General features: G+C 35.9%; 1 protein-coding gene across 2 annotated transcripts in view; it reads left to right on the plus strand.

Annotated features, from left to right (window-relative positions):
* ANTXR2 (ANTXR cell adhesion molecule 2) overlaps positions 1-16411 on the plus strand; it is a 155982-nt gene that overhangs the window by 1932 nt on the left and 137639 nt on the right. For both annotated transcript variants that reach the window (XM_035004700.1, XM_035004701.1), the window contains exons 3-6: positions 1962-2033; positions 15384-15465; positions 15927-16034; positions 16155-16223. In XM_035004700.1, coding sequence (XP_034860591.1) covers positions 1962-2033; positions 15384-15465; positions 15927-16034; positions 16155-16223 — 331 coding nt within the window. The remainder of the gene's footprint in view (positions 1-1961; positions 2034-15383; positions 15466-15926; positions 16035-16154; positions 16224-16411) is intronic.

Consider the following 16411-nt stretch of genomic DNA (forward strand, 5'->3'; position numbering starts at 1 on the left):
TAAGTGCCTCAAGACCATTATTACACACATGTACTTATTAGGACAGCCCTTCAGTTGTTCAGGGCTTATTTCATCTGGATCCCAGAAACTTGGCTCAGGCCCTTGGGAAGCATCTTCAAATACTATTACAAATGTCTTTTCCTTTCTGATTTTTCATCTGTTTTGAATTTTAGTTGCGCTTTCTCATAATTTATCACATAAAACAAATTTTATGCTAATAGTATCCATAATGTATTTTTCTTTCCACACAATTCTTAGCATTGTAGAGGTCCTCATTTAAAAAAAAAAAAAGTGTTGGTAAACTTCCAATGAACATGTGTTAATAACCCACTACCAGAAAAGGCACTTGTGTGTGTTTAAAGAGACGACTTGTGTTTACCCAATGTGTGGGTGTGTGGCTGGTTTAAAATTTAACTGTTCTATATATGCAATAAGCCTTACTAGGAAAGACTGGTTTTTTCTCCTATAAAAAGCATAACTGCTGTGAAATCCAGCTTACTCTCTTATTTAGAGGTAACTAGGAATTAGTGGCATCTCTATTTAAAAATAACCCCAGAACACCAGGCTTTTGAGCCTTTTTTTTTTTTTTTCTTCTTCTTCTTCTTCTTTTTTTTTTTTAAAAGAAAAAAATGCAGTGAGCAAATGCAAGTTTATCAAGATAATGGAAAGGACACAAAAAGGAGCTGTATCATTAAATATTGCTTCTTTCAGTCTTGTTAGCCCAAATGTTTTCTGTAAAACAGGCTTGGATGATCAAAACATTTTGAAAGTCATGTTGCAAGTAACTTCAAACAATCTGTAGAGGCCTAGGCAATCCTTGCTTTCAGTTATTGGCAGCAGTAAACTTATCCCTATAAAAATGTATGCTTGTCCATGTTCAATCATCAGTCTCCTGCTTAAGAAGCCAAGTATAACACTCTCATTTCTGGACAAGGTCTGAAGTAAAACTGTCTAGGAAAGAAAAATAAATAAGGCCCTCTATCTTTAAATGTTAAATGCAGTAGGGACAGTTGTTTATAAATTTTCTGATTTAATCTGAGAGTGTGCAGAGAGCATCACATAGATTTTGATCGAAAGTAGTAGATCATTTCAATACACCATTTTGAAGAAGTGGGGCTTTTATTGATTTGGTCTGGTTTGCAAGTTGGAATTCTATGATAACACAGTTCTCTGGCTCAAATTTAGTTGCTTAGTTACTAACTCATAATACATTGTAGAAAGCGAATAAAGGCTGACTACTGGAGAGAATATCTTCAAATATGGATAAACCTTTGAGATCATTCTGATCTTCAGTTTATAGATCTTAGTTTCCTGTTTTCAGTTTCAGATCTTAGTCGTAGTTGTGTAGAGTGTCTTGGAGACAAGAACCATTCTGTGAGATAAATGCCTAAGGCTCAAAAGATGTAGCCGACTGGGGCAGGTGTTGCCAGTGGGAAGTATGATGTTTGAGATTAGGACAATTGGAAATGTCTAATCAAAACGGATTTGTTAGTCTCTTTCACATTGTCCATGATACTCTTACTTCCAGATCACTTTTGTCTCATAATTGTGGTAATTAAATCAAACTGACTGCTCTCCAGCCCAAAATATTGCTAATGACAATTGCTCAGAAGGGTCTGGCCTCCTTTAAGGAGATGAGGTAGAACAGGGGAAATAGGTAAAGGGAGAAGTATTTTCTACGAAAGGATTTTACATTGGCCTAGAATTCATCTTTCTAGGTAGTCTCTTCCCTAAATGGCCTTGTGGGTCATGGAGGATTGAGTGCTGAGAAGCACTGACTAAATCCAAGATGGCTTATGCAGTAATGTTGAGCAGAGTTAGTGTATCTGTTTAGGGAGTTCCATTTAAAAGAAGCCTGGACCATCAGAGTCTGATTTTAACTGAGACTCCATAGCTATGTATCTGTATTGTATCAATATTTCTTTTAAAAATGTTTAACTGCCTCTTTTCTTATATTGCAGCCCTCAAATGAGATTATCTTTCATTGTGTTTTCTACTCAAGCAACCATTATTTTGCCATTAACTGGAGACAGGTTAGTGCATTATCATTTCACTGTAGGCTTTTAGTAGAGACTAATCTTAAAGGAATGATTGATATTTCCAAGTGGTGATTCAGGCCTCCCAGTGGAATCAAGCAAATGCAGACAGTTTAGCTCTGTTCACTAATAGAGGAGAAAGGAGGTATGAGTAATATAAAAGAGCAGATAATCTGAAAATCAATATCATTCTTGTTGGTTCTGGAATGTACAATGAAACCCAGATCTCTGCCTTAGTTTTCATTTTAGTAAGGGAGGCTGGTGTACTTTGTTTTGCATAATATGTGGATTTCTGCAAAGTTATACTTGAATATAGCTTTTTTTAAATAAATTATTTTTTTCTTTAAAAATGTCGAGAAAATATAATATTTATTTATGTATTTTGTTTGTTTCAACTTTTTATTTAAACTCTGGTTAAAGAAACATAATATTTAAAGGGACTCAGGGAGAGAACTTATTTATACTTTGCAGTATAAACTTCTAATTTATTTGTGCTTTAAGTTTACTTTTTTCTGGAGAGGAAATACCTCTGTAGATGAGGAGTCCAGCTTATGACCTCCGTCTTCTCATTGATACTTTCCTTCCATACTTTCTTGTGTGCATCTGGGTGTCATCAAGAGTCAGAGCAATAGTAGTCCCTTGTAACCCACATACAATAGCTTTGCTTCCATGAAAAGAAATTTTGTCCATTGCCCAGCTTAATTTTCAGAGATCCAGATAGATCTCCTAATGGAGTCTATTCGTTAGAAGAAAGAAAGAACAGTGTTAACATTTATAGAGTGCTTATGTAGGGAAAAGCACTTAGCATGACACCAGACACAGAGTAGACTCTCAGTAATTGTCACCTGCGTATGCTGTGCCAGGTTCTCAGTTAGGCACTTTGAAGATGAAGTGTAGTGATTGGTCAACAAAACTGGTATTGTTCAGAAATGCACGGAAAGGGTTTAAAATGTTAATCTAAATTAGAGATTCTTCCTTTATCATTGGTTAAATCTAAAAGAGGAGAGGACTGGGATAAAGAGGCTTCTATTTGAAGAGGTAGCATAAACATAAGCATGTTGCAGTTAAGAGTCACTGAACAATTTACTAGCCAAATGGTCATGGACAAGATACTTAACCTCTTTATGCCTCAGTTTTGTCCATTTCTGTAATGATGACAATGATGATGGTGATAACAATATCTGCCTCATAAGGTTGTTGTGAGAATGAAGTCAGTGAATGTGGAGAATGCAGGACAGAGTCTGGTGCGTATGTATTCAAGAGATGAAAGCTCTGTCATCGCTATTATTTGTTACTACTACTATTATTATTATTTGGAGCTAGGGAATATGTAGTATTTTAATGATTAGTGAGGAATGATGCTTACAAATAGGGATAATTGTCCTGCTTGAAAGGATTTATAATATTCAAGGAGAAGTGATAATAATGCTACTTACAACTTATATACAGTTCACTCCTCTGTCTCTTTTTAAATAGAAATACCTTCTGTTTTAATGAATTGCACTATTTGTGGCATGCTGAATTAGTGGGGGGTGGCAGAAAGTACACTAAGAAGGCCTCGGTTAGAATTATAGCCGTGCCACTTACTGATTGAGAGACGTGGGGCAAATCATCTGCTCAGTGTGTTGACTTTTATGTGTGTAAACTGCAGACATAATTGGCCATGTTTTCTTTCTTTCTCTTTTAAATCTTTATTATTGACACTCTTCTGTGCTTTCTTAGAGAGTTGTTGTAAAGACAAAATAAGACAATGCAGAGAAAAGTACTTTTTATATCACAGAGCAGTCTCCATTAAAGGGTATTATTTTCTGCTCCTAGTTGTTCTTTCACTAATTTTATTTTATTAAGTCAGTAACTTCTCAAACTTCTCTGTGCTGGGTATTTGGGTATAGGGTCACTTTTCATCCATTACCTGCTCTCAAGTGTGTAGAAACAGTTCACATATTTAGATACAAAATTACTGAAAAAATGCTTCCACAACTATTGTGGATCTTTGTTTCAAAGCCTAGACATTGGAATTCTACCTATAAACTTTCCTGATGTCCTAGGTCACATCACAGAGAGACCTGACTAAATGAGACACACAGTGGGTTTCACAATTTTGGTTCTGTTGTTCATAATTCTTCATTCCTTTGGTTATTGTGAGAAGTACTTCTTTCCTGTTTCTCAGAGTGTTGCTAAATATTTTCAGTAGAGATGAAGAAGATTGGAAGGCAGTAATCCTTACAATAGAGCAGTGTCTTCTTATAGAATTTCAACATGGTGTCCAATACTCTGTGAGTACATGGATAGAATAATAAACTTGGCAAGATATGATCAGTTATACATTTTATATACTCATAAAAACTTTACTCTTCTAAGTGTTTCAGTTTGAAACACTCTTCTCTTGCCCCCATGATTTTTATCCTCTGTGTATCTGTTAGCTCATTCATCCACTTATCTACCTACCTGCTTGCCTACCTTATAGATGATGTATTGAGTGTTTTGGGCTCTGGGGGCAACACAAAGATGGATAATCTAGTGTGTGTGAGAGTAAGGAGTGTGCGCATACACTTAAATAGCTCAGGGCTGTATTATAGGATCAGATAAAAGTGCCATGTTGATTCAATATGGACAAATCTGGCCTCTCAGTATTAGAGAATTTGAATCAAGAGCAATTTTAAAGGATATTTTTAGTTTTTATGCTACATAATTGGGGATAGTGAATTATGCTCACTTCTATTCAATATGATCTTAATGATGTAAAAGTGATTTAGTTAAAATCATTTAGTGAACAGTTATTATGTGCTAGGCAGTGTGCAAAATGCTTTCCATTCATTACCTCATTTCATCCTCATATTAATACATGTAATACATATTGTTATTATCTTAACTTTACAAATGAGGAAATGGAAGCTAAGGAAGGTAATGTAGCTTATCCAAGGACATACAGTTAATAGTGGTGAGGGTATATTAGCCAGAATGGTCTTTTAAAATATAAAGTAGAGTATGCCCCTCTCATGCTTATGACAGTTCTAATGGCCTGGAATAGAAAGCCTATGTCTCCTAATGGCCTAAAAGCCCTACCTGATTGCCTTACCCAATCTGCTCCTGTAACATTGTGTGCCACAGTTTAGCCCACTGGTCTTTCCATTCCCTGACCAGGCCAGGCTTCTTCCCACATTAGGAATTTTGCCCTTTCTCTGCCCCAGAACTTCCCCTGGCTAGCTCATTCTTATTCTTTAGGAATCATCCCATGCGTCCCCTCCTCTGAGACCCTTAGCCACAGGCACCCTGGCCCTCCTCCCCAGAGATTGGTCGTGATAGTCTATTTGGTTATCACTTTTTGAAATTATTCTGTTAAGTAATTTATTTTTATCTCCATCACCCTAACATAAATTGCATGAGAGCAGAGGGGTCTTCTTTGTCTTGTTCACCCACATATTTGATACCAGAACAGAACCTGGCACACAGTAGATGCTCAACAAATACTCGCTGGATGAATGGTTGAATTGGTCACTCTAGAACCTGAGTTATTAACTACTATCATATATTTTCTCTCTTTGAGAAATGATAAATGATGACTTAGATTTGCTAAGTTTCTTTCCTACTCTTGTAGATCAGTTATAAACTTTTCCAACACTCTTCTTAATGTATTTTTTCCCAAATTGAAAAAGTCATATAATTGTTTAACCTAAGCACAATAATCAATTACTTAGGAAAAAATATTCCTTAGGCAGACTTATAGGAACTTAAAGAGAGAAGTCATTTGATTAAGTTTAGATAATATATACATTTCTATTATTTGAAAAGATTTATTCTTATTCCTTAAAATCTGAATTAAAAATTTACTTGTGATAAAACAGTCCTTCATAAGAATTGGTAACTTATAAATTGGTTCATTAATTTTGCACAGAAATTTGGCAGTATCTGTAAAAATTTAGAAGATTCCTATCAGCCATTCTACTTTTTAGGATTGTATGCCACTGAAATCCTAGCACCAGTGTGCAAAGATAGGTATGTGCAAAGTTGGACACTGAAATGTTGTTCATAATAGTGAAAACTGTATTAAATCTAAATGTGTTTCAATTGATGTAATTTAAAAAAAATATGTAGAATGAGATGCTATGTAGTCATGAAAAGAATTGGAAAATCCATGTATATTAACATGAAAATTTATCTAAGATACATTAATTGAGAAAAGCAGGTGGCAGAACACTCTGTTAAGTATGATTTTATTTTTCTAAAATAAAAACAAAAAAATCTTTAACCGTTTTTACGGTGCGTGTGTGTGTGTGTGTGTGTGATCATAAATGCATGGAAAAAAGTCTGGAAGATATGCAAGAAACTGCTGACAACGATACTTTCTTAGCAGTGACATTCAGGGTGGGGAGAACCTTCATTTTTTAATTGAAGGTTTTTCATTTAAAATTGAAGGTTTTTCAATTTTATTTCAACACTATTATTTGTAAAAAAAAAACCCAAAAAACAAAAAAAAATGCTCAAAAAAAAATGTTACTGACTTCTTTAGCCAGAGATAGCTCTCTTGGAGTCAGAATGGAATTTAGGAGTTGGAAGGAGAAAGCATTCAGGAATAACACATATCCAATTGCTATCTTGGGGGATCCTGAGGGTTCCTTGTTAAAATGAAAACACCAGGAGTGGACCTTAAGTCAGGTAGACATGGAAGCTATATACTCGTTGTGTGACCTTGGGCAAGTAATTTCACTTTCTGCTGGCCAGTTCTCTTGCCCGTTAGAAGGAGCTAATCATTCCTACCATATCGCAATGTTGGGATGATTAAATGCCTATGACGCATGAGAAAACCTAATTGATGTGGGAAGGAGTCTAAGGTTGAAATGGGATTTGGAGATTATCAATGTACCCTACCGCAATCATTTTCATCCTCAGGTGCCAGGATTCTAAGAGTAGTTTAGAGAGGTCAAATGAATTTGCTCGAAGTGACACAGCTAAGTAGTTCGAGCCAGGGTTCACGTGTAGTTCTGACTCCTGAGCATGAGCATTTAACCACTGCATTGCCTCAGACTTGCTGGGTTCCCCCTTCTGCACTTTTCACAATTAGTCAGAATTTGTCATAATTCAAAGACATGTTCTTCCTCTAAACCCGTTCTGTTCTCTTATAAACCAGTGATGTGGTGAGAGGAAGTGAATGTAGTTTTTTTTATTGTTGTTAATTGTATTAGAGAAGTGATTACTTCTGGTTAGAAAAGTCCGTTTGGGCCACACATCGTGCTAATCCTGAGAGGTCTGGGCAAGATAGCAGCTCAAGATTCTAGTCATGGATATGCTAATAGTTATTTCAGTGCAGTCCCACGTCTGCTTTATATTCTAGAAAATGAAATACATGGTTACTCATACCTGGGAGACAAACCTGGCACACCCAAGTGGTAAAACGCAGAGGTCAATTTCTCATGACTTAGTAACGCATTGAATGGGGAAGTGGGGTAAAAAAAATATACCAAACGCAGCCAGTATGGACTTCAGGTGTGAGCCACGTACCACACTTTGGTAAGCGTAGACTAAGCGGGAGAGAATTTTTTCACAAAACCCAGATTGTGCAGAGCATTTTGTAAGCAGCTATTTATGAATCCAGAACTGCTATCTTGGGTTCATTGGTCTGGGCTCTGGACCACAGAGACATTGACACATGTTGGCCTTAGAGTGACATGTTAAATAAACAATAAGCAAGTTTTGATTCATGACAAAACAGCGCAAAACTTAGTGGCTTAAACAACAGCAATTTTATTACCGTTCACAATTCTGTGGACTGATGGCTTGGCTGGGAGGTTTCTCTGCTCCATGTGATGTTGTCTGATGCTGTAGGCATAGAGCTGGTTGTTGATTCTGGAGCTCAGCTAGAGCTGTTCAGTGGAATAACTTGGTTCTCCTCCATGTGTCCTCCTCATGTGGCATAGCTTCTCACGGTATGATGACTGGGTTCCAAGAGACAGCTTTCCAAGAGCAAGTATTACAAGATGAAGGAAACAAAGTCCCCATTTTTTAAAGGATTGGACTCAGATGTCCAAGAATATCACTTCTGCCGTATCCTATTGCCAAGCAGTAGCAGGACTAGGCCAGATTCAAGGGGGGAGGAGATAAATGCCATCTCTTGATGGGAGAACGGGCATATAGAGAGTGGGAAGGAATTGACAGAGGTCATATTGGAGATCACCTACTATAGATTTTATGAAAAGTAATAATGAAACTCTAAGATGAATCTCTTTTGATATAAACATGCCAGCTTAGCGAAAAAATATAAACCTTGTATATGACCAAAATAACAAATTAGATTGGTAATTTGGGCTCTAGTCTTTAGATTCTAGTGTGACCCATAATCCATCTCAGTAAATTTTGAATGCGAAGTGTCCTTTACTTTTATTATTTTTTATTAACCTCTTCCTTTCATTCCTTTTATTCTTTTCCATAAATGAAAAATATTTGTTTATTAACATTAATACATTCTCTTTTACTTTTATATTTTTAATATTACCATTATGTCCTTCTTGAGTCATGTTAGGATAGATTGGCACATTTTGCTTTACCTCCATGATTTTAAATAGTATTATTAAATTTCAACTATTAAGGACTTAAGAATTAACAATAGGTAGAAATACTTTCTAGTACAATGTGAGGATAGAAGTTTTCTTAACTAGAAATGACTGCAAATTTTTAAAAATATCTTAAAATTTTGAGCTATAAAAGAAGTACATTTTGAGGTTGTTGGTATTCAACTATTTATTCAAGAACAATAGTGCACACTTATGGATATGATTTGTTGTTTGTGTGATTTAATATAAAGTTTTAAGGTTGTGTGTTTTGTGAGGGATGATTAAAGGGACAGTTCCCAAGTGAGGTTTATAAACTATGACTAACAAAGCTGGTAATTTGTACTTAGGTTTTCTTCTATGGATAAAGGGATAGGAGTACAGTGAGTAGATATTAACAGTTGGTTATTGATAATTGAATACTATGGGCTATGCAGTATATGAAGTGTTCTACATGTGATAGTACCTTTAATTTTGATTAAACTCCACTATGTAAGTACCATCATCACCCCCATTTTTCAGATGGGAGAAATGGAGGGCCAGAGAGGCTATATAACTTACCCAGAGTTGCAAAACTAGGAGGCATTAGGGCTGGGAATTGAGGCCAAGGTCCCATTGCTTGACCTGTATGTTGCATTCATTGATGCAGAGTGACATAAAGAAAGAATAGAGGGTTGGTTGGCAGATAACCTCACTCGGTCCCTGACTCATGATGTGATAAAAGAATAATAACTAATATCTGTGTAGCACTCACTTTGTACCAGACATTTTATATGCATTAGGATATGATAGGTGTTCAAGAAGAGCAACATGGCAGTGGAAAGGAGAAACTATGAGGAGGAGAGTTTGTTTTGGGCACTTCTTACTTTCTTTCTCCTGTCTCTCCTACTACCCTCTCTGTCCAGGCACCTGCTACCTTCTGAATGCTCAAAGCTGCCAAATAACATTATATTATAAATATCATAGTGGGGACCCAATAAATATCTATAAAAGGAATGAATGAAAACCCAACTGGGCAGGCATTATTATTTACATTTTATGGAGATGGAAACTGAGCTCCAGGACAGTAAACTGCTGGTGTATGCAGTTTATTAGTTGTAGAACTAGACCTTCAGTTCACTTCTGATTTACTCCAATCCATAAGTCTTCCTCCCTCATTACATAGCTTCCCATTTGACTTCTTTCCAGAACCTCCTCCCACCAAAGTTCAATGTAACACCTTCTTTCCTTCCTTTTTTCTTTTCTCTTCTCCTTTCTGGTTTCTGTATCAAAATGTTTCACCTCTCAGTTTGCTGAGGGAGGTCTCCTTGGAATCAAGGAGAAAGTAACCTGGGTGAACAAAATCCTACTAACATGGGAAATGACTAATATCAACTTAACAACAGTAGTACCTATAATTTACTCAGTACTTCTTATGTGCCACTGAATCCTCACAATGGCTCCATGGGGTAGATATTTTCATCCCTATTTTACAGATGAAGAAACAAGATAGGACTTGGAATTCATCTCAGTTCTCTCTGGCTATAAGCTGTACCATCCGAGAAACTGTATTTTATAGTTTAAAAGATTGTCCTAGTCACCCCCAAACCCTTTCAGTAGAGGACTGACTGGCAAAATAGTTAAGGAAAAGAGCATTCCAATGACATGGAAAGGTTTCTAAATTAGATTAGATCAGAGGTGGGTGCCTGAGTGGCTTGGTTTTTTAAGCATCTGCCTTCGGCTCAGCTCATGATCCCGGAGTCCTGGGATCGAGTCCCCTGGCAGGCTCCCCTCTCAGTGGGGAGTCTGCTTCTCCCTCTGACCCTCCCCCTTCTCATGCTTTCTCTCTCTCACTCTTTCTCAGATAAATAAATAAAATCTTTAAAAAAAAAAAAAGACATTAGATCAGAGGTTCTTAATTCTGGCTGCACATTAGAATACTCTGGGGAATTTCTAAAAAAAATAACCCTGAACTTATCACAAACCACAAGTAAATTAGACTCTCTTCAGTTAGAGCCCAGAAGGGATTTTTTTTTTTTTTTTTTTTAAACCCTTTGGTGATTCCAGTATTCAGCCATGGTGGAGCACTAAGGTGCATCTGTAGAGATGTGTGTGGACTACATGGGAGCCCTTCTCATTATCACTATACAGACTCAGTGTTCACTTGTGGTAGGCACTTAGCAGGTGCATGTAGATTGAGTGAAATCTGGAAAGAGTTTTGAAATCTGGAAAGTTAAGATGGTGTCCATCGGAAAGTTCAAGTACTATACAAATGTACTGTGTAAACATGATATCATTAGTCACAAGTAGAAGACACTTCAAATAAAAAATTGTGCCTTAATTGTGTTAGTTGGGCAAGTCAGAATTCTCTGCCAATCATTTGATTATGCCACTGTTTATAATATATATTTAATTATGACATCATGAACACCTTCCAAAATCCAGAGTGTTCTACAGATGGAGAAAAGCCATTGATACAGTGCAGTGTGACAATGTAATTGCTATGTTTCCTTCCCTTCCATCATGTCCTTTCCCTTCCCTCTTATCTCTTCTTCCCCCTACTCAGCAGAGAAATTGGAGAGATACTAACAGAGTGGAAAGTGTTACTTTAGAGATAAAAAAAATGAGTCAGTGTGTTTTTGCCTCTCTGTCTGTCCCTCTCTTTCTCTCCAATCAATATAATTATGAAATAAAAAAGAGTTGATTATAGATTTTGGCCCTCTGATTCTCAACAAAAAAATCAGAGGTTTAATATCCCATTTAATTTGTTTCAATTCTGCCTCTTTCCAAAAGGTATTGGGCTGCACTGAACATAATAACATTGTAGAAAGACAATAACATATAAAAAGAAAAGTTAAGATCTTGGAAAAGAGGATGTAGCAATATGATAACCATAGGAACTTAGCAGAATTTTGTGAATGAGTAAGAAATTTACCTTGGGCTTCCCAAAAGTTAGGGCAAGAAACAGTTGACATAGTTGTACTTAGCAGAAAGGAGGAAGTGTATGGTGATTACTCAGGGATGACGAGAACCTTCTGCCACGAGACATTAGAGAGGACGTTATGTGTTATGGTTGCAGCACCCTTGACTACAGCTTCACAACAAATACCAAAGTAGTTTCTTTTTTTTTTTTTTTTTTTCCCCAAAGTAGTTTCAATATCACTATTCCTGTAGCCGGAGACCTAACGTGAAAACCAGACTTGGTGAGGTTGATCTAAGATGTGTTGAATTTGAGCTTTATAACATGTGCATTTTTTCTTTTGTTTTTATCACCCCCCACTTCCTTATTTTTTTTAGAGCTTTCTTAGAGTCATAGTTTAGATGAATGAGTTCTCTTTTTAACCTACAACATTTTGCATCCCCCCAGTTAGCTGTTTACTAATAGACAAGTTTAGAACTTATTTTTAGTTGCTTGGCATCTTTCGAAGGCCTGAGATCTGCCCTGTCTTGTTTGGCTTTAGTTTCCCCTAAAATGACACTGGTGGCGGAGGCTGACAAACTGTGTAGTTCCACTGGAAGGAGATAAGACCAGGGCTCATGTGCATTGATGTTCTTGACTGTTAGCAAGAAACACTTTGCTCCAATGACGATGCAGCTGCAAAAGTAATGATGGAATTTGGTGCTACTTAGAATATTAGGGTGTCACGTATGGTTATGGATAGAAAAGCCAGGGCTACTCTTCTTCTTCCAATGAAATAAGCCAGCTGAGTCCTACCTTCCAAAAAAAAGTTCTGAATTCCACATTGGGCAAGTCTTGTAGCTTAGAGTCCTCTGCTGGTGTTGTCTGGTTCTTAGAAGGAATTAAATGGTGAGGTGAATCTGAACTGAATGGAGAAGGCAGTTTTTATCATGCAAAATCTGTTTGTGTAAACTTGAATTTCAGTTGTCTTTTTCTCATTTCCCTTTTGGCAGCGAACATTAATGCTTGAGGACACGCTGCCACTCATTTCTCGGAAGCACCAAATATTTGGTTTTTGTCTGCATTCAAACAGAATCAGTTTCAAGTTGTGTCTGTAGATACTAAACATAAATATTTAGATAAAACAAGCTTATAAAGAAGGTAATTTGCTCCATCATCTGTGAAATTATGAATCTTTTTCCTATGGTAAATTGAAAAATTTATTGAACCCTTACTTTGTAAAAGGCATTATAATAAGTAATAAGTGCAGAGTAGGAGTATACATTATAAATGGTAGACCTGGTGATAGTCCACTGTGGACTTCCAGTCTAGTTGAGAAGTGAAAACATTAAGTTAGATTAAATTAAGTTAAATTAAATTAATTACATTATTTTAAAGTAGAAAGTTTTTGAGAGACAAAATTACTCATTATAGTAGAAGTTGATTGTGGATATATTTGGGGTACCTTAGAAAAAAGAGTGTAATGAAGTTAAAGATAGGTTCACAATAGGCTGATTTTAAACCAAGTATTAAAAGAGGCAGTGTGGATTGGTAGAGATGACTGAATCAGGAAGGAGGAAGATAAGGATCATACTTTGAAACATATTTTTGGGAAACTCCTTGAGATGGAAAACTTGTCTGATAATAATTTTCATTACAATATCAGCATATAATCAGTAAGTTACTTTTAAAACATGAATGTAGTTCTGGTGAGTGACTCATTTATTTCAAATATTTGAAATACAACATTGCAGTATGATAAAATTTTTTTTTACTATTTTTGACATATGTTTTAATAATGTATGATATATATTATATGTATACAATTTTATTTTAGTAGTGTATGATATGTATATATATATCCTTTTACATATGATTCTAGTAAGTTCCTTGATATTCAGATAATATACTTTTTTTAATTGTATTTTTTTATTATGTTATGTTAATCACCATACATTACATCAGTTTTTGATGTAGTGTTTCATGATTCATTGTTTGCGTATAACACCCAGTGCTCCAGGCAGAACGTGCTCTCTTTAATACCCATCACCAGGCTAACCCATCCTCCCACCCCCCTCCCCTCTAGAACCCTCAGTTTGTTTCTCAGAGTCCATAGTTTGTCATGGTTCATCTCCCCCTCCGATTTCCCCCCCTTCATTCTTCCCCTCCTACTGTCTTCTCCTTCTTTTTTTTTTTAACATATAATGTATTATTTGCTTCGGAGGTACAGATCTGTGATTCAACAGTCTTGTACACTTCACAGCACTCACCATAGCACATACCCTCCGCAATGTCTATCACCCAGCCACCCCATCCCTCCCACCGCCCTCCACTCCAGCAACCCTCAGCTTGTTTCCTGAGATTAAGAATTCCTCATATCAGTGAGGTCATATGATACATGTCTTTCTCTGATTGACTTATTTCGCTCAGCATAATACCCTCCAGTTCCATTCATGTCGTTGCAAATGGCAAGATTTCATTCTTTTTGATGGCTGCATAATATTCCATTGCATATATATATATATATATATATATACACACACACACACACACACACACCACATCTTTATCCATTCATCTGTCTTTTTATAATTAATCTTTCATCTATCATTCTTAATAGTGTGGGTGCTCTTTATGTTTTATTTAAAGCATTATACTTCAGTTTACCATTGCAAGACTTTTTTATGTAGAAAGGTCTTTTTTCTTGGGGCACCTGGGTGGCTCAGTCGGTCAAGTGTCTGACTCTTGATTTTGGCTGGGGTCATGATCACAGGGTCGTTGGATCGAGCCCCATGTCGGGCTCCTTATGCACTGAGCATGGAGCCTGCTTGAAATCCTCTCTCTCTCTCTCTCTCTCACTCACTCTCTTTGCCTCTCCCCTTGCTGGCATGTGCTCTCTCTCTCACAAAAAAAAAAAAAAGGTATTTTTCTTGCTTTTTAAAAACTAAAATTCTGAAAGCAATATATTAAGATCTCTCTTCTGATCCTTTAAATTTAAAAATTTAAAATGAAATTTTGAGTTTATTTTGGATTGTTTTTGCTACATTGTTGTATTGATCTCTTATGATTCTTATGGTTTCTTTATTTTTCAAGGGGTCTTTGGAACCTATATTAAAAAACTCTGAAAAATGAGTCTTCTCTTACTTAATACACACAAAATAGCTTTTAACAAGGTATTCATACTTCATTTAGACATACTGCATTGGGACTCTAATTAGTCAGGATGAAAAAAGATTATTCTAGTTTTTCATCTTTTTCATTCCTGTTGCATCTTTCAAGAACCCATTGCCATCCACCCATCCACCCATCCAACCATTTATTCTTTCATTTGATCATCAAATATGTACTAAGTACCTACAGTATTCAAGAGAATGAGCTGGTGTCTGGATGGGTGATAAGATGCTACAAGAGTGACTAGATTCTGAGACATAGGACTCTGGGAAACAAAAGTAGAAACTGTGAATTTCTGTAAGTAAGGGTTAAGTAATGTGCCTCAGAAACCTGCAGATAACAAAAGAAATTTCCAACTTGCAGGGAAGTGGGTAAGTGCTTCAGAAATGCTTTTTCACTTAAGCTGACCTACACAATCCTTGTTTGTTTTGGATGAAGGAAAATGTTTTACTCCTCAGCATTTAGTCAAATATGATAGAAGTTATCTGTTCTCAGCTCAAAAAGGCCTAGAATATACCTAGATTTCTCAAGTTATTTCATATTGTCAGTACTTTTATTTTTTGTAGTTAAAATACGAATGCTATTAAATAGTTATTAAAATAGCAAAAAGTATGAGAAGTTATCTGTCCTCAAAGATGCCCATGTTCTTTCCTCTTACTGAAGAAACCTTAATTGTAATACTGCCATGTTTTTTGATAAGTGCTTATTTTGATCTTTGCTCATTTTTCTTTTGTTTAATTTTATAATTTTCAGAAGCAAAATCAGTAAAGGCTTGGAGGATTTAAAAGGTGTTAGTCCAGTAGGAGAGACATACATCCATGAAGGACTAAAGCTAGTAAGTTCTTTCACATTTATAAGTATGGGAGAGAATGTTTTCTTATTCTGTAATGCAATAAACTATAACTTTCTAGTAAAACTCAAAGACCTCATTACATGTTTATCTTTAAAAAAAATTTTTTTTTAATGCTTTTAGTTGTTCTAAGGATGAGACTGATTTACCGTGGTGATAAGAAAAATTTGGATGGCATTTTGCTTTTTAAGGAATTTTTGTGGTGTGTGGTTATTTTCAGACTAGTCAATCAAAGCTTAAAATTTGTATCCTTTAACCCAATAGTAACTACTCTATAATGTGAATCTATACATATTTCAAATAAAATAGTTAACACAAAATACCCTGTTTTAAAAGCCAGTCTATAATAATTTGGTTTTGTCAGACTCATAAATTCAGCCTGATGGAACATGCTGGTTAAAAGTTAAGATTAAATTGTTAGTTGGATAATTATTCTATATTTTCAGGCAAATGAACAAATTCAGAAAGCAGGAGGCTTAAAAACCTCCAGTATCGTAATTGCTCTGACAGATGGTAAGTTGGACGGTCTGGTACCATCATATGCAGAGAAAGAGGTTAGTATTGAGCTGAAACTGTTCCTTATACCCCAGTGTACTTTGCTGTGTGTCTCTGTATGTATAGCCTGATATTTGAATAATGCAACCCCCCATCTCTCTCTCTCTCTCTCTCCATAGGCAAAGATATCGAGGTCATTTGGGGCTAGAGTTTATTGTGTTGGTGTCCTTGACTTTGAACAAGCTCAAGTGAGTGCAGCAGATCTGCAAACCTTAATCTAAATTACATAATTGTTTTAAGAGTAGTTCATCAAATTCTTTTCACTGGTGATTTACTGTGACACTAATTGGTTGCTAAAGATTTTCTATAAAATGATTTTGAACTCTGCATCAATAATGTCTGATTTTGATAGGTTTCATTACTGAAAATGAAACTC

The sequence above is a fragment of the Mirounga leonina genome, unplaced genomic scaffold (assembly GCF_011800145.1).
Source record: "Mirounga leonina isolate KUSES-001 unplaced genomic scaffold, KU_Mleo_1.0 Mir_129, whole genome shotgun sequence".
Classification (NCBI taxonomy): domain Eukaryota; kingdom Metazoa; phylum Chordata; class Mammalia; order Carnivora; family Phocidae; genus Mirounga; species Mirounga leonina.